Source organism: Oryctolagus cuniculus, chromosome 3 (genome assembly GCF_964237555.1).
Source record: "Oryctolagus cuniculus chromosome 3, mOryCun1.1, whole genome shotgun sequence".
Lineage (NCBI taxonomy): Eukaryota > Metazoa > Chordata > Mammalia > Lagomorpha > Leporidae > Oryctolagus > Oryctolagus cuniculus.
In genome coordinates this window covers 6,163,196-6,181,330 of record NC_091434.1, presented here as the reverse complement: position 1 = coordinate 6,181,330, position 18,135 = coordinate 6,163,196, and the positions used below count along the sequence as shown (strand labels likewise).

The window sequence follows — 18,135 nt, the reverse complement described above, 5'->3', positions numbered from 1 at the left end:
TCAATTGCGAACTGAAATTGATCACTTGGACTAGTGAGATGGCATTGGTACATGCCACCTTGATGGGATTAAATTGGAGTCCCCTGGTATGTTTCTAACTCTACCATTTGGGGCAAGTCAGCTTGAGCATGTCCCAAATTATATATCTCTTCCCTCTCTTATTCCTACTCTTATGTTTAACAGGCAAGTTTTTAAACCCATGGCAAGTTTTTAAACTGTACCTGTAGAAGTAAGTCTGTAGGAATGTATGCAGATCTGAGAAGAATGTCTTTGGTATTTTGATTGGTATCATTGAATCTGTAAAGTGCTTTTGGAAGAATGTACATTTTGATATTTATTCTAATTCATGAACATGGAAGATTTTTTCTTTTTTTGGTATCTTCTTTTCTTTAATGTTTTATGATTCTCATCATAGAGGTCTTTGACATCCTTGGTTAAATTTATTCCAGGGTACTTTTTTTTTTTTTTTTTTTTTTTTTTTTTTTTTTTAGCTATTGTGAATGGGATTGATCTTAGAAGCTCTTTCTCAGCCATGGCATTGTCTGTGTATACAAAGGCTGTTTTTTTTTTTTTTTTAAGATTTATTTATTTTACTTGAAAGTCAGAGTTACACATAGAGGAGAGGCAGAGAGAGAGAGAGAGAGAGATACTGATTTTCCATCTGCTGGTTCACTCCCCAGATGGCTGCAACGGCCAGAGCTGTGCCGATCCGAAGCCAGGAGCTTCCTCTGGGTCTCCCACACGGGTGCAGGGGCCCAATGACTTGGGCCATCTTCTACTGCTTTCCCAAGCCATAATAGAGAGATGCACCAGAAGAGGAGCTGTCAGGACTAGAACCGGCGCCCATATGGGATGCTGGTGCTTCAGGCCAGGGCTTTAACCTGCTGCGCCACACCACCGACCCCACCTTTCTGTTTCTTAATGTAGGCACCAATTGCTGTAAACTTTCCTCTTAACGCTGCTTTTGCTGTATCCCTTAAGTTTTTTTTTTTTTTTTTTTTTTTTTTTTTTTTTTTTTGACAGGCAGAGTGGACAGTGAGAGAGAGAGACAGAGAGAAAGGTCTTCCTTTGCCGTTGGTTCACCCTCCAATGGCCGCCGCTGCAGCCGGCGCACCGCGCTGATCCTGGCAGGAGCCAGGAGCCAGGTGCTTTTCCTGGTCTCCCATGGGGTGCAGGGCCCAAGCACCTGGGCCATCCTCCACTGCACTCCCTGGCCATAGCAGAGAGCTGGCCTGGAAGAGGGGCAACCGGGACAGAATCCGGCGCCCCAACCGGGACTAGAACCCGGTGTGCCGGCGCCGCTAGGTGGAGGATTAGCCTATTGAGCCACGGCGCCGGCTCTGTATCCCTTAAGTTTTGATATGTTGTATTGTCTTAATTTGTTTCTGGAAATTTTTTTAAATTTCTTTTTTGATTTCTTGTTTAACCCACTGTTCATTCAGGAACATGTTGTTCAGTCTCCATGTGTTTGCATGTTTTGGAGATTCCTGAGTTGCTGATTTCCAGCTTCATTGCATTGTGGTCCAAGAAGATGCATGCTATGATTTCAATTTTTTTAATTTGCTGAGACTTGCTTGATATCCTAGCATGTGGTCAATCCTTCCTTGCACTAGTGAGAAGAATGTGTATTCTGCAACTGTAGGATAAAAAGTTCTGTAGATATCTGTTAGGTCCATTGGTTTATGGTGTCGATTAACTCTGCTGTTTCCCTGCTGATTTTCTATCTGCTTGATCTGTCCATTGCTGAAAGTGGGGTATTGAAATCTCCCATTACTACTGTATTTGAGTCTATGTCTCCCTTTAAGTCCCTTAACATTTCTTTTAAATAGCCAGATGTCCTGTAATTATGTGCATATATGTTTATAATAGTTACATCTTCCTGTTGAATTGGTTTCTTAATTATTATATAGTGCCCTTCTTTGTCTCTTTTAACAGGTTTTGTGTTAAAGTCTATTTTGTCTGATATTAGGATGGCTACACCAGCTCTTTTTTTTTTTTCTGTTAGCATGGAATATCTTTTTCCATCCTTTCACTTTCAGTCTGCATGCATCTTTGTTGGTGAGATGTTTCTTATAGGCAACAAATAGATGGGTTTTGTTTTTTAATCCATTCAGCCAGTCTGTGTCTTTTATTTGGAGAGTTGAGGCCATTTACATTCAAGGTGACTATTGATAAGTAATGACTTTGCCCTGTCATTTTTCCATAAATATTCCTATTTTGATTTCCTTTGTACTTTTACTGGGAGATTTGCTTCCTTTACCTTCTTCCATAGCGATGACCATGTTTTTGTGTTTCTGTGTGTAGTACATCCTTAAGCATCTTTTGTAGGATTGGATGGGGGGGGGGGGTAACAAGTTCTTTCAATTCTGTTTGTCATGGAAGGTCTTTATTTCGCATTTGTTCAGAAATGAGAGCTTTGCAGGGTATAGTATTCTGGGATGACAGTTCTTTTAATACTTGGACTCTATCTTGCCATTCTCTCCTAGCCTGTAGGGTTTCTGATGAGAAGTCCACTGTGAGTCTAATTGGAGATCCTCTGAAAGTAATCTGGCATTTCTCATGCACATTTTAGAATCTTTTCTTTATGTTTTACTGTGGAGAATTTGATTACAATGTGTCATGTTGAAGATCTTTTCTGGTCATGCCTATTAGGAGTTCAGTGTGCTTCCTGTACTTGGATGTCCTTTTCTTTTTCCAAATTGAGGAAATTTTCTGTTATTATTTCACTAAAAAAGGTCTTGTAATCCTTTCTCTCTTTCCACACTTCCAGAAACTCCTAGAACCTGTATGTTGGGTCTTTTGATAGTATCCTGTAGATTCCCAACAGTGTTTTCAGTTTTCTGATTTCTTCTTGTGTTTGGTCTGACCGTATAATTTCCTGTGCTTTGTCTTCTAAGTCAGATATTCTTTCTTCTGCCTCACTGATTCTGTTGTTAAGGCTCTCCACTGTATTTTTTTATTTGTTCTATTGAATTCTTCATTTCCAAGATTTCATTTCAATTTCTCTTTTAAGATCTCAAATTTTGTGGGAGAAATTTTCTTTCATGCCATGTATGGATTTCATTAGTTCGTGCATTTGCTTCTTATTACTTTTTTTTTTCTTTTTTTTTGGACAGGCAGAGTTAGAGAGACAGAGAGAAAGGTCTTCCTTCTGTTGGTTCACCCCCTGTGGGGAGCAACTCGGACTAGACTAAGTTACTGGAATTAAGACTTATTCTATGCATCTGCTCTCCCACAATATGGCGCTGGGAGAGGAGTAAAAACAACTTTTACACAGCTGCCTCCAGTTCAACCTGTAACCTGCAGGAGCTGATCCCGCTCCTGATTGGAGGAGAGCAGCGTACTCGGCGTATGGGTAGCAGAGTTGGGATTGGTGGAAGAGGACTATAAAGGAGGAGAGAGACAACATGCACCAGGAACATCTAAGGGGAACATCCGGGTAACATCTGAGCAGCCCCCGAGAGAGCCGGCTGGCGGTGTGCCGCTCCCCTGCGGAAGTGGGGAAAGTGGCAGGGGGAACTGCCCTTCCACGGAGGTGGAAGGGACGGCAGCCAACCCGGGAAGAACCAGCAGCAAACCCGGGAAGGGCCGAGCAGACAAAAGAATAGTGCAGGGTCCTGTGTCGTTCCTCCGCGAAGAGGGGGAGCAACAACCCCCCAAGTGGCCGCTATGGCAGGCTTGCTGCGCCGATCCAAAGCCAGGAGCCAGGTGCTTCCTCCTGGTCTCCCATGCAGGTGCAGGGCCCAAGCACTTGGGCCATCCTCCACTGCCTTCCTGAGCCACAGCAGAGAGCTAGACTGGAAGAGGAACAACTGGGACAGAATCCGGCACCCTAACTGGGACTAGAACCCGGGGTGCTGGCGCCGCAGGTGGAGGATTAGCCTAGTGAGCCACGGCACTGGCCCTGATTACTTCTAAGTAATCTTATCAATTTTTTGAATGATATTTCTGGCATTTCTTCAATCTCATCGTCTTCACAATCTAGTATTGAAGTGTTGTGTTCTTTTGGGAGCATTGTGTCGTGTTCCTTATTCTTGTTTCTTGAATTGGTGTGTTTGTTATTTGGCATTTGTGGAGACATTTGTTGGTTCCTTCTTTATTTTTTTGCTGTGGTGGCTTTTATCTTTGGACTATGTCTCTGTGGATTAGTGGAGTGTCTGCTTTCAGGGAATATCTAGAGGTGTGTGGTGGGTATGGCCAGGGAGCTCTGTTCAGTGCTCCATGGTGAAGGGCATGTCTGAGGTGACACACCAGGATGGGCATGGTAAAACTCTCTCTTTCTCTCTCTTTTTTTTTTTTAATCAGTGGGGTGATTTGTTCTTGTCTGTTGGCATAGACTCAGCTGAGTTCCTCTCCTCAAAGGAGACAGGGGCCTGGGCGCTGGCCCCAGTGGGTATATTATTCATCTGCTCTGCCACAAGGACCACATGAAGGATCTGTGCAGTCCTCAGTGTGAGCTCAGATTCCCCAGCAGTGTCCCTCGCCAGGGAACCAGGGAGCCCTGAGCTGTGGAGCCTCCCCGTGACTGCCCAGAGTCCCAGCCAACCCTGAGTCCTCCCACGCAGCCTCAGTGTTTTCACAGTCCTGGCACACAAGCCTCCCACAGTCATGAGCACCCAGCTCCTGGTCTGTTCTCCCCACCAGACACAGGAGTCTCAGCTTGGCTCGTTGCTGGGCGTGGACACAAGCTGGTGTAGCTGTTGCGTATGTTCAAAATGGCGCCTGCTCTCTGTCAGCTTGTTACAGGATGCCGCTACAAGGTGATGGGGAGAGGGAACACGTGCCCCCCTCTTTGTTTCTTCTCCACTAGTCTGGCAGGTACACTGTCCTGGATGGGGCTCCAAGCTGGATTCCTCTAGGCTCTTCCTGCAGCCTTTTTTGCCAGTGGCTTGGGCTGCGGCAGTCTGGTCTCACCTCACTCTCCAGCGCTGGTGCGGAGGCTCTCGGCTGCTGGGTCCTGAGTTGTGGGTGTCCACGCCCTCCTCGTAGGTCCACTGTGTCCCTCCAATTTGCATAGAGTTTTCTCTGCTCTTTTCTCCCTAACTCTTTCCTGCGACCACATTCTTTCTACTTTTTTAAAGCTATCTTCTCCTAGACTAGAGCAGGAAGCTCCCGCCCTGCTCTGCCACCTTAACACAATCGCTGGTGTAGTTTTAATTTGTTTGGAGCTAGGCTGAGCATCTTTTAGCCTTTCAGGGGCTGTTTGTATTTTTATCTTTAAAGAAGAGTTACAGGGAAAGATATTTTCTATCCAGTGGTCCACTCCCCCATGGCTGCAGCTGCCAGGTCAGGAGCCAGGAACTCTGTTCTGGCTTCACTTGGGTGGTAGGGCCTAAGTACGGGAGCCAACTTCCTGCACCCTCCCCGGGCACGTTCGCAGGGAGCGGAGTCTGAAGCAGAGCAGCCCGGACACAGACTATGCTCCACGTGGCTGCCTGGGCAGCAAGCTGCCTGCACCCCCGGCCACTGCGCAGTCCCAGGCCATTTGGATTCTAATTCTGGGAAACGCTTGTTCATATTTCCCCCGGCTTGCGGTCTTGTTTGGCTTTCAGTTTTAGAAGCTTGTACATCAGGGCTATCAGCCCTTTTTGGTGTTCTGGAAAACGCCCCCACTCAGAGTAAGACGGTCTGGTGAGGGGAGGCTTGCGGACCTGCAGGGCAGAGCACACGGCTGCCCCCCGGTGTTGGCACTTGACTGGAGTCTCCAGGCTTAGTGGTTTTCCAGCAGGAAGAAGAGGGGCCGAGGAGAGAGTGTATTCCAAAGCGTGATGTGAAGGGCCCCAGATGGGGGGCGGAGCCCCGGGGTCTCAGGGCCTTGAGGGAAGTGACAGAGAGAGAGAGAGAGAGAGAGAGAGAGAGAGTATGAATGAATATGTATGTGTGGGGGGGAGGTGCGCTGCAGGTGCTTGGACCTGGTGCTTATTTGAGTTGTGGCTGTGCACCCCTCCCCCACTGATTGTGGTTTCAGTGGGTCTCAGCTCTTACCAGATGCAGTGGGAGTGGAGGCCCCACTGTGGCAGCAGCTGGAGGACAGATGGGTAGAGAATGGAGGAATGCTGATTCCCCATGGTGCTTGTCAACAAAGGTGCTCAGTACAGCTCTTCCCGGGGTGCTGGGGTGATTCAGATACGCAGGGCAGTCTGGCCAGGCCCAGGATTCAGGGGCCGGGGAGTGGAGCAGCAGGCTGCATGTTCCACAGGCGTTTCGGGTTCTGACACAGTGGTCCCGGCAGGTGCTGATGCACAGAGAGAAGTGGGTACTTTAAGCCTAGAGGAGGGGTCTGGACTAAGGAAGTGGCAGAGGTGCTGAGGAGGGGGGCGGAGCCTCCTCACTGTCTCAGGTGAAGCAGTGCTGCTGGGGGAGCGCGTGAGTGAGTGGTCGGTGAAGGAGAGTGGTTGGAGCTGAGGTGTGTTTAGGTGTGCTACCTTGCGTCTCGGGGACACTAGCAGTCAGCCCTGGATTGGAGTAGACAGTGGTTATCAGATAGGAGTGCCTGCAGCTGCTCCCCGGTGCCATCATGGCCCAGGCTTGCAACCTCATGGCCACAGTGTGGCTGCAGCAGCACTAGGTTTTGGGTTCCCATTTAAGGGAGGCAAAAAGGAGAGTTGAAGCCGCATGTTCCCGAATGCCAGCAGAGCCGCTCGTCCCCGCCTCCCTCAGGGGGACTTCTGTGTAGTCCCTTCGCCCAGGACTGATGTGCGGGGTAGTCAGCACTGTGGTGAGGGGATCTGTGTGTATCAGAGAGAGGGCGGTGTCTACCATAGCACAGGAAGAGAATGGCCACTCTGCTGAGGAAGTGGGTGTGAGCTCCCAAAGAGGCACAGGGCTAGGAGCAAGTCTTGTGGGGATTTGGGCGTTTCATTTTGGGGCCACTTTTTATTTATTTATTTATTTATTATTTGAAAGGCAGACAGAGAGGAGAGCAAGATGGGATGCCAGTGTTGCAGGGGCACTTAGCCTGCACCACGCACCGGGGGCCGCTCTCCGTTGCTCTCCGTTGCTCTCTGGTTCTCTCTGGTTCGTTCCTTCTTCCCTTTGAAGGAGTGAGCATTTCCTTCCACTAAAGGGAGCCTTTAAGGGCACAGGGGCTTTGGGTGTGGTCACTTTTTGTATTTTTAGGATTTTATTTATGGGGCCGACACTGAGGTGTAGCAGGTAAAGCCACCGCCTGCAGGGCTGGCATTCATTAAGGCGCCAGTTCGAGTCACGGCTGCTCCATTTCTGATCCAGCTGTGGCCTGGGAAAGCGGTGGAAGATGGCCCCAGTCCTCGGGCCCCTGCCATCCCCGTGGGAAGACCGAGAGGAAGCTCCTGGCTCCAGACTTTGGATCAGTGCAGCTCCGGCTGTTGTGGCCATTTGGGGAGTGAACCAGTGGAAGGAAGACACCTCTCTCTCTCTCTCTTTTGGCCTCGGCCTCTCTGTAATGCTGCCTTTCAAAAAAATAAATAAATCTTTTAAAAATTATTTATTTATTTGATAGGTAAAGTTACAGGCAGTGAGAGGGCGAGGCAGAGAGAGAGAGAGGTCTTCATCTCCAGGTTCACTCCCCAAATGGCCACAATGGCCGAAGCTGTGCCGATCTGAAGCCAGGAACCAGAAGCTTCCTCCAGGTCTCTCACGAGGGTGCAGGGAACCAAGGACTTGGGCCATCCTCCACTGCCTTCCCAGGCCATAGCAGAGAGCTAGATTGAAAGAGGAGCCGCTGGGACTCGAACCGGCGCCCATATGAGATGTCAGTGCCGCAGGCCGAGGATTAACCTACTGCGCCACTGTGCAGGCTGCAGGGTGTGGTCGCTTTTAGTCTTGGTGGCAGTGTATCAAAGGAGGGAAATCAGGATAGGACAAAGGGGGAAATTCAGTTTTCTTTATTGGTAACAAAGTAATGGCTGGCTTTTTCTTTGGGTTGGTGTTTTGGGGTTGTTGGGAAAACAACTTAGAATGGGTTCCTTTTTATTGGGTGGCAGTGGAAGCTGGAGGGCTTAGCCCTGTGGCGCTGAGATCGGTTCTCGAGCACAGCAGCTCCCAGATGTGCCTTGCTTTGCCCTCTCCTGTGGTCCTGTGGTGGTTGATGCTACAGAGACGTGAGGTGTAGAACATCCTGTTGCGGCCCTCTCAGCCTCTGGGCCATGTGCTGAGCCGGATGATTCAGGGAGGTGGTTGTGGCAGGTCGCGGGCAGCTCTGAGTCGGGTGAGCTTGGCTGTGTTTGGAATTTGCTTTTGCTTTGATGATTTAAGTCAGAGTTTCCAGACTGTTACGCTGCAGCTTCACTTTGCCATCAAGTGCTCTTGGCCTGGCTCTCTAGACCCTAGTTTGCATCCCGCGTCTGCCATTTGCTGACCTTCTACAGGCCTTGTGTGAGTTACTGCATGAAGTCCCTCTATTTCCTAATCTACAAAATGGAAATAAAGGTTGGAGTGCATGGACCAGTGAGTAGTGTTTTAAGGTTTTGGAGTTTTTCAGCATTTGGAATGTTTGCATGGACTTTACCAGTTCACTGTCCCAAATTTGAAAATTTGAAATCTGATAAGTTCCAAGTTCTGAAACTTTTCAATGTCATGTTCAAAAAGTTATGGATGGGGGCTGGTGTTGTGCTGCAGTGGATAAAGCCACTGGCTGCTCCACTTCTGATCTAGCTCCCTGCTGCTGTACCTAGAAAATCAGTGGAAGAAGGCCCTGTTCCTTGGGCCCCGGTACCTACCTGCGAGACCAAAAGGACGCTCCTGGCTTTGGATCACCTAGTTTTAGCTGTTGTGGCCATTTGGGGAGTGAAACAGTGGATGGAAAATCTCTCTCTCTCCCTTTGTTACTCTGCCTTTAAAATCAATTAATTAAAAAGTTTTGGCTGTCAGTGCAGGTGAGGTTTTGGTTTTTCAGATGAGTGAGGTTCAGCCTGTACCTACTTCTGAAGTGGTGTGAGAATCAGAAGGTGGTCTGGTGGCTCCTGGGTGTGTGGTAGACATGGGATGTGTTAGGTAGCGAGTGTTCAGAAGAAATGCAGGTCCTTGAATATGTTGCCTTGAATATGTTGCTTGTGAGCAGATGGCTTTCTGGTTGGTTGTTGTTGGGATGTGTGGTCACAGCCGCAAGTCTTCCATAGAAGCCGTGTGCTGATGGCCTGAGATGCCATCTGATTTGGGAGTAGCTGTTTAACCTCGGACAGGCAAACTCGGTCTCTGTTGACCAGTTTTCTTGTTTGTTAATTGCAGCATTAGTGTCTGACTCAGACCACAGATGTTCTGTTAAAAGACAAATAGAGGTAAAGATGCTCATGGAAATTTAAAGTTTCTACTGAAACATTTTAATTGTTCTTTTAGTATGTGTATTCATTTCTTATGCTGATATTTCCACTTTTTGGGGGACCTTGTGAATCTGAAAGGTGTATTTTGTCAAGGACATTGGCTCACATTCTTCTTTATCCTGTTATTTATTTCTTCTCCCCCATTTCCCGACGTGTCTGCCTGTGACACCTGTGTCCTGGCTGACCACTGCTCCCTCAGCCTTGCCCCATTGGAGGTGCTTTGCTTTTCCTTTTTTTAAAAGTACATTTTTTCATTTGTTTGAAAGATGGGATGATGGGGAGAAAGGGGGGAGATAGATAGATATTGAGATCTTCCACCTGCTGACCTGCAGGTTCACTCCTCAAATATCTACAACACCTAGGGCTGGGCCAAGTCAAAGCCAGGAGCCTGGAACTCCATCTGGGCCTCCCACACAGGTAGCAGGGGCATTTCTGCTTTCCCAGGCACAGTTGCAGGGAGCTGGATTGGAAGCAGAGCCACCAGAACTCCCAGCTGGCAGTCTGATAGGGATGCTGCTGTCACAAGTGGCAGTTTAACTTCTTGCGCCACAGTGCTTAACCTTCTGTGACACAACCCCGTAAGATTTTACATCTGTGAATTCTTTGAGAGACACCTAGAGCAAGCTCCCATCTGTTCACTTTCCCAAATGCCTCCAACGGCTAGAGGAGGAGTAGTGCCAAAGCTGGGAGCTGGAATCTCAATCCAGGTCTCCCACATGGGTGGCAGGGGCCCGATCAGAGTGCCTCCCAAGCCTGCATTAGCAAGAAGCTGGAGTCAGGAGCCCCTGGGGGCTGGGGGTAGGGCAGCAAATGTAGGTACTCTGATAGGGGATGTGGGTGTTTTCTTTAGATTTGTTTATTTTATTTGTTTGAAAGGCAGAGAGACAGAGACCTTCTAGCCACTGGTTCATACCCCAATTGCCTGAGACAGCTGGGGCTGGCCGAGGCCTAAGATGAAAGCTAAGAGTTCAGTCCAGGTCTCCCGTGAAGGTAGTAGAGATCCAGTTAGCTGAGCCATCTTGGCAGCATTCCCGGGGTGTGCATTGGCAGGAAGCTGGAATCAGGAGCAGAGCTGGGACTGGAAGCCACTACTCTGATATGGGACGTGAGTGTCCCAAGTGGCTTCCTCACTGCTGTGCCAGATGCCTGCTCTGGGGTATGGGCGTCTTAGTCAGCATCTCAACTCCTCGGTCAAGGCCCACGCCTGCCCTTGATTGATTGATTTTATTTTTCCTTCATCGTTTTACATGTAGAACAGCACAGATGGTATCCATGTGCCTCTTGATGTGCGGTCATGAACTGCCCACTGGTGGACCTGTGCGCCAGGCAGAGCACTTGAGTGCCAGTGCGTGTGCCCTCCTGCCACGTGCCCCGAGGCTAAGCAGCCTGCCTGCGCGTCACCTTGCCCTCTGATGAGCACTGGGGCGTGCTTTCTGCCAGTTTTCTTTTTTGTTGTCCTGTGGTGTCATCTGCGTATTCTGGTCACTGATTGTAGCAGTTGGCAGCTGCGTACACACTTCCTCCCAGACCATGGCTTTTCTTTCTTTTTGAAGTATTTTTGGTGAGCAGGGGCTCTCTGTTGTAATGGTTGAGTTTAGTAGTGGTAGTTTATGCTCAGTGTTTTTCCAATCTTACATAATAGCCTTTCCCAATTCTGTAGGCATGAAGAATTCTCCTGTGTTGTCCGGTGAGAGTTGTGATGCTTTGTGTCTTGCATGACATCCGGAATCCAGCTGGACCTCACTTGGGTGTCAGGTGTGTGAGGGAGGAGGCAGAGGCTTCCCCTTAGCTGGTCTGCTGTCTCCGCCCCATGACCCCCGACCTGCGCTGCCACCTCTCACAATCAGGCTTTTTGGTCTGCAGGAGTCTGTTTTGGGGGCATCTTTGATCCCCAGGTTCCACTTCTGGCGGTTTGTGGTAAGGTGTATTGAGGACATATGCAGGTATTTAGTTACAGGAATCGAAGCATTGCTGGTGGTATTGAGCAAGCTGGACTTGGCTGAATGATGCAGTGCACATGTATACAGAATGTACAAAAATTACTTTCTGGGAGCAGGCATTGTGGTGCATTGGGTTGAGCTGCCACTGGGGATGCCTGCATCCCGTAATGGAGCGAAGGTTTGAGTCCTGGCTCCTGCACTTCCCATCGGCTTCCTGCTAATGCACCCTGAGAGGCAGCAGGTGATGGCTCGAGTCCTGGGGCCCCTGCCGCTCACTTGGGAGGCCCAGACTGAGTTCCTGGTTCCTGGCATCGGCCTGGCTCCCCTCTGGCTCTTGCGGACATTTGGGGAGTGAACCATCAGGGAGAGATCTCTCTGTCATTTTGCTTTTCAAAAAATAAGAGTATATATTTAAAGATTTGAAAGGCAGAGTCACAGAGGGCCAGAGGCAGAGAGAGAGAGCGAGAGCGAGAGAGATCTTCCTGTGGGGAGCAACTGAGACTAGACTAAATTACTGGAACTGGGACTAATTCTATGCATCTGATCTCCCGCAATATGGCGCTGGGGAGGGCCAAACAACTTCTACGCAGCTGCCCCATCAGTTTGACTGATAAGCTGCAGGAGCTGATCCTGCTCCTGATTGGAGGAGAGCAGCGTGCTCGGCGTGTGGGCAGCAGAGTTGGGATTGGTGGAAGAGGACTATAAAGGAGGAGAGAGACAACATGCACCAGGAACATCTAAGGGGAACATCCGGGTAACATCTGAGCAGCCCCCGAGAGAGCCGGCCGGTGGTGTGTCGCTCCTCCGCGGAAGCGGGGAAAGCGGCAGAGGGTGCCGCCCCTCCGTGGAGGCAGGGGGCCGGCAGCTAACCCGGGACGGCGTCGTTCCTCCGCGAGTGAGGTAACCTGGGAAAGAGCCGAGCAGATAAAAGAACAGCGCAGGGTCCGGTGTCGTTCCTCCGCGAATGGGGGAGCGACATCTTCCATCCGCTGGTTCACTCCCCAAATGGCCGCAACGGCTGGAGCTGTGCTGATCTGAAGCCAGGAGCTTTCTCCGGGTCTCCCACATTTGTGCAGGGGTCCAGGGACTTGGGCCATCTCCCACTGGATTCCCAGGCCATAACAGAGAGTTATTGGAAGTGGAGTAGCCGAGACTCGAACTGATGCCCATATGGGATGCCGGCACTGCAGGTGGAGGCTTTACCTGCTATGCCACAGCGCTGGCCCTAGGAGTAAATATTTAAAAAATATGGACTATGTTGATAATATATCATGACAGAAAAAAGTTGAAATATGACATGTCTGTTATGATTTCACGTTTGTAAACAGAGACTAGCACACTACAAAAACCCTACCATCTTTGATTCTCTTTCAGCTTCCTGTCATACTCAGTGTGACTGGCGTGGCTTTGCCCGCCATCGGGTCACCCAGTCTGCTCTGGCTGGGCCCTCGGCTTCCTCCCAGCCCTCACTGATGAGCTCATTGCTGTACCTGACCTCCATGGTCGGTCTCTGCAGTACTCTCTCGTCTCTCCTGGATCCCTGCCATCATCTCCTCACTCTCTTTTGGCCCTCCCTTTGTCTTCCTGCCCCTGATGGTGGTGACCTTGGGCCTCCTCTCTTCCCCTGTCTCCTCCGTAGGGCTCTGTAGCAGCATCTTCTACCCCAGACTTGCTCTGGTACTGCAGCTCCACAGAGCCGGCGCCTGGCCGTGGATTCAGCCTCTCTAGAACGCGGCCCACGGCCCCGGCCTGCTGTGTCCCTCCCCTCACTCACTGCTGCCTGGTCGTCTGGGTGAGCAGTTCTCCCGCCCGTGCCCACCTCTCTTGCCTCGCACTCTTGTCGCTGACTCCACTCTACAAGAGTTTGTGGAGTGCGCTGTTGGCCTCCCTGCTTCACTCTGTGGCCCCAGGTATCTTTCTAAACTGGACTTCTCAGTCACCGCTCCGCGATTCAGGACCAGCTACAGCCTGTGTGGTGACAGCCACGTGGTGATCTGGGGCCGGCCGTGCCCTCCCTGGCGCCCAGTCAGCTCTGATACCTGCTTGTCTCCTGAGACCGGCCGTGTACCGCTGTCCCTCCCACTTCCCTGTGCCCTGGGTACACACGCCGGGCTTCTGGCCCGAGTTCCTGTCGGGCGGCCCTCGGAGCACAGCACGATGCCCTGCACTAGCCACGTGGCTGCTGGGTCAAGGAAGGAGCAGGGGAAGGGAGGCAGGAGGGAGACAGCTGCTTCCGGCTCAGCGAGAGGCACACTGACCTGGGACAGGGCCTCGCTGCGTCCTTTACCCACAGGGCTCCAGGTAGGAGGCGTTTGGCCAGGGCTCTTGGAGTCTGTTCTGGACTTTGCTCTGCTCACCCCTTTCCAAAGTGTGGGGAGCAATCCGGACTAGACTAAGTTGCTCGAATTAGGACTTATTCTATGCATCTGCTCTCCCACAATATGGCGCTGGGAGAGAAGTAAACAGCTTCCGCACAGCTGCCTCCAGTTCAACCAATTAACTGTAGGACTTGCTCCTGATTGGAGAGCAGCGTACTCAGCCGAGTTGGGATTGGCGGAGGAGGACTATAAAGGAGGAGAGAGACGGCATGCACCAGGAACATCTATGGGGAACATCTAAGGGAACCCGTGCAGCCCCCGAGAGAACCGGCCGGCGGTGTGCCGCTCCCCTGCGGAAGTGGGGAATGCGGCCAGGGGGAACTGCCCTTCCACGGAGGTGGAAGGGATAGTAGCCAACCCGGGAAGAACCAGCAGCAAACCCGGGGAGGGCCGAGCAGAAAGAACAGCGCAGGGTCCTGTGTCGTTCCTCCACGAAGAGGGGGAGCGACACAAAGGGTATGTCCAGAGCCATCTTGGGTTTAAGCAGAGACCGCTGGAGGCCTGTGCTTTCCCTGCGGCAGGTACCCAGGAGGTCTCCGACCTGTGGGCTCCAGGCCACACTAGGCTCAGCGTTCATATCTGCCTGCTTCGTCACTCTGATCCCATGCTGGGGTTGTTTCTGGTCTACGGTGGGGCTGAGTGGAGTCGCTGTCCTTTATCTGACTGGTTGCTGAGTGTTTTTCTGGGGCCTGTGTGTGCAGATGTGTCTGAGAGAGAGAGAGTTGACCGACAGAACCTAAGGAGCTATGCACTAGACATGTGACCGCTCCCCTCTGTGGGGTCGGGAGGGTTGCCAGCCCAGTGGCCTTACCTGTGGGTGCCTTTTGCAGGCCGCCAGGTGCAAAGCATGGATTAGTTAGGGGTGTTGTTCCCTTGACCACTTTCAGTTCACTGCTTTCCCCTGAGTGTTTAAAAATAATTCTGCCTCATATCTGTAGTATTCACGAGCAGTGAATGAGAAGAGATGGAGTTTCTGAGAGCGCGTCAGCGTCAGAAAAATACTGGTCTTTATCTCTTCCCCAGCCTTTTCCGCTGAAACCCACCGAGTCTTTTTCTGAGCACTCTGCTTCTATAAATAGAGCAGCAGCTCTCCTCGGGCTGCCCGATCGCAGGCTCTCATCCGCTGTCTGAGAGATGGGTGCGTGCCTGTGTGCGTGCCTGTGTGTGTGCCGGAGTGCGTGCCTGTGTGCGTGCCTGTGTGCGTGCCGGAGTGGTGTGCTTTAATTTTGCTTTTCCTTTTATGTGTGGGATGGGTAGCGGGAATTGCAAGAAAAAATACTCCAGCATCTGTCCTTTAAAGATATCTTAGTATAACTTTCCTGAGTTTCTGCTTGGGGTGTGTGTGTGTGTGTGTGTGTGTGTGTATATGTGTATATGGTTTTTTTTTTTTTAAATTTGCATTTAGGAAAGCAATGGAAGCGATTCTGTCTCTTGCAGAGGTAAGGAAGATGAGGGGGTGAGGAGAGGTGGCTTCTGTGCATTGGCCTTCCTGCATCCCCACTGTCACCCTGTGTGCTTCTGGATCTGACAGGGGTGTTTGGAAATAAACCCCTGTTCCCAGCCCCTCCGTCCCAGAGGCCGGGGCTTTCCCTCTGCCGAGGGTCCTCCTGGTCCTGTTTCAGCCCTGGACCCAGAGGCTAGTCACCGTAGCCTGCCGTGTGTTTCTTCCTTGGTCCCGGGTAGTGTGTGCCTCTCTTCTTTGTTCCTGGCACTCTAATTACCTGGGAGAAAGGGCAGATGGCCTCCTCAGAGGGGAAGGGGTAAGCCACAGCATCCCTCCAGGGTGATCTCCAGGGAGTTGGGAAGGGCTGCTGTTTGTGTCACTAGGCCAGCACCGAGAGCTGGCCCCGTCATAGTGGGCACTTGGGGTGAGTGCTGGCCTATCTGTCCCCGCTGCCTCCCCACTGTGCTGCCACAGGAGGACTAGGGGAGGAGCCCTGAGGCACTGGGTGCTGATCCGGTACCTGTCTTCTTGTCCTCTTGTAGCTGGGGCTTCCGTGTTCTCTGTCCCGATCCTCCGCACATGGAGGGCCCGGCAGCCCCTGTGTGCTGGCTTCCATGCCCACGTGCGGTTTCTGTGATGGCTTTGTGCGGGTTTTACCGCAGGTAGCTGTAAGCATTACTTAAAGTGTAAAGCTACATATGATTGAGCTATTAGACAAATCCTTCTTGGAATCCGTGTGCTCGTCCTTGAACAGAACGTTGTAGGTTCTCCGTTTCCACGCGGAGCCTCCCTGTGGTGTGGACGTTCGCTAGGCATCGTGTAGGAGGTGTGACTGAGGGCGCTCCTGCTCCCGGTATGTCCTGTTAGCCTGACCGCGTGGTGCCTCTGAGTGGCTCCCAGGGTCTCACGACCAGACCAAGCAGCTCCTCGAGCGTTTGGCTTGCGAGTGGCGGGCGGGGCTCACTAGTCCCAGTAGGAGTCTGCGCACGGGACTGCAGAGGGGAGGGGGCAGATCCAGGGGCGCCATGCCCCCGTTCTTGGCTTTACCTGGCCGAGGTGAGTGCTGGCTTCTTGTGAGAGACATCTCCTCTTATGTGGTGGCTTTGGCAGATGTACTGGGTGGGGGCTGTGTCAGGGACTTTGACACACTTGTCTGCCCAGTGGCTGCAGCTGCACATGCCGGCCCGTGCATGGTGGAGCTGGCCGAGAAGGGCACAGGCGGGGCTGCGCTCCGCTCCGGAGCAGCGGATGTCCACAGTTTTGGCAGCGAGATCCTGAGAAATGGCAGGAGGCCAGAGAACACAGAGACAGGGCCAAGAAAGGCTGGAAAATAGCAAATGCTGTGGTCGGAGGATGCACTGGCCCCAGGCCCCAGTGTCCTGCAGTCCTGGGGGCCTCAGCGGCCCTTGCTGCCCTTCTGCCTGCCCAGGCCACACCTTGCGCTGCTGACCTCGCGTCCTCCAGGCATGCAGGCACCCGGAGAGAACTGGCGTGCCCCTTCTTCCCCAGCAGCACTTGGTGAAGGGCTGTTAGAGTGTGGGAAATGATTTCTCGGTGAAGCCGTTCAGCCCATTAGAGACCTGATTACGCTGATCTTGACAAGGTGTTTCTCAGCTGGACCAGCCAAAGGGCACCTTAATACATTTTTTAAAAAGGTTTTTTTTTTTTTTTGGGTTTATGTATTTATAAGGTAGAATTACAGAGAGAGAGAATAAGAGAAAAAGATCTTCCATCTGTTGGTTCACTCCCCAAATGGTTACAATGGCCAGGGCTGGGCCAGGCCAAAGTCAGGAGCCAGGAGCTCCATCCGAGTCTCGCCGCAGGTGGTGGGTGGCCAAGCACAGGGGCATCACCTGCTGCCTGCCCGGATTCCATCAGCAGAAAGCTGGGTCGGAGGCAGAGTAGTTGCAGCTCGAACCAGGAGCTCCTTAAGGCATGCTGGTGTCCCCAGCAGCAGCTTAACCCGCTGTTGCACAACACCCGCCCCAAAGGGCAGCTTAGAACGCAAGTTCATGAATATGTTTGTGTCCTTTCAGACCATCATTAAAGAGGGGATGCTGACCAAACAGAACAACTCATTCCAGCGATCAAAAAGGAGGTACTTCAAGCTTCGAGGGCGGACACTGTACTATGCCAAAACTGCGAAGGTGAGGCACGGCGCGTGCGGTGTGTGAGAGCAGCCCATGCAGCGACTCTCAGACCTGTCGTTTCTATCTAGTTTGTTTATAATACCCACAGGTGTGGGGAGTGTCCAGCTCATGGCCCATGTAGGGCCTGCAGAAGCATTTGACCTGGCCCTGCCAAGGCAGCTACAGGCAGGACTTGGAATTCAAAAAACCCATATCAGGCTAATTTTTAAAAATAGATTTATTTATTTGAAAGGCAGAGTTAGAGGGAAAGAGGGAGAGACAGAGAGATCTTCCCTCTGCTGGTTCACTCCCCAGATGGCTGCAGTAGTTGGAGCAGGGCTGGGCCAGATCAAAGCCAAGAGCCTGGAACTCCATCTGAATCTCCGATGGGGGTGGCAGGGGCCATCTACCACTGCTTTCCTAGGCATGTTAGCAGGGAGCTGAATTGAAAAGTGGAACACCTGGGACTCAAACCGGCACTCCTGTGGGGTGCTGGCATTGGCTTACACTGCTGTGCCACAATGCCACCCAGCAGATTACTGTTTTTTTTTTTTTTTTTTTTTTGTTTTTTTTTTTTTCCTTTTAAGATTTGTTTATTTACTTGAGAGGTATAGTTATAGACAGAGAAAAGGAGAGACAGAGAGAGTCTTCTATCCACTGGTTTACTCCCTAAATGGCTGCAATGGCCGGAGCCTGGCTGATCTGAAGCCAGGAACTTCCTCCTGGTCTCCTGTGTGGGTGCAGGGGCCCATGCACTTGGGCCATCCTCTATTGCTTTCCCAGGCCATCAGCAGGGAGCTGGATCAGAAGTGGAGCAGCTGAGACTCAAACTGGTGCCCATATGGGATGCTGGCACCGCAGATAGATGCTTGACCCACTATGCCTCAGTGCCGGCCCCGAGACTACTTTTTAAGTTGTTAATTTTGTATTGTCCGGGAAAGACGT

At 51.3% G+C, this 18,135-nt stretch overlaps 1 protein-coding gene across 5 annotated transcripts in view; it reads left to right on the top strand.

Annotated features, from left to right (window-relative positions):
- Positions 1-18,135, top strand: part of DGKD (diacylglycerol kinase delta) — a 120,627-nt gene that overhangs the window by 29,766 nt on the left and 72,726 nt on the right. For all 5 annotated transcript variants that reach the window (XM_051834164.2, XM_070070016.1, XM_051834166.2 and 2 more), the window contains exon 2: positions 17,098-17,208. In XM_051834164.2, the coding sequence (XP_051690124.2) occupies positions 17,098-17,208 (111 nt within the window). The remainder of the gene's footprint in view (positions 1-17,097; positions 17,209-18,135) is intronic.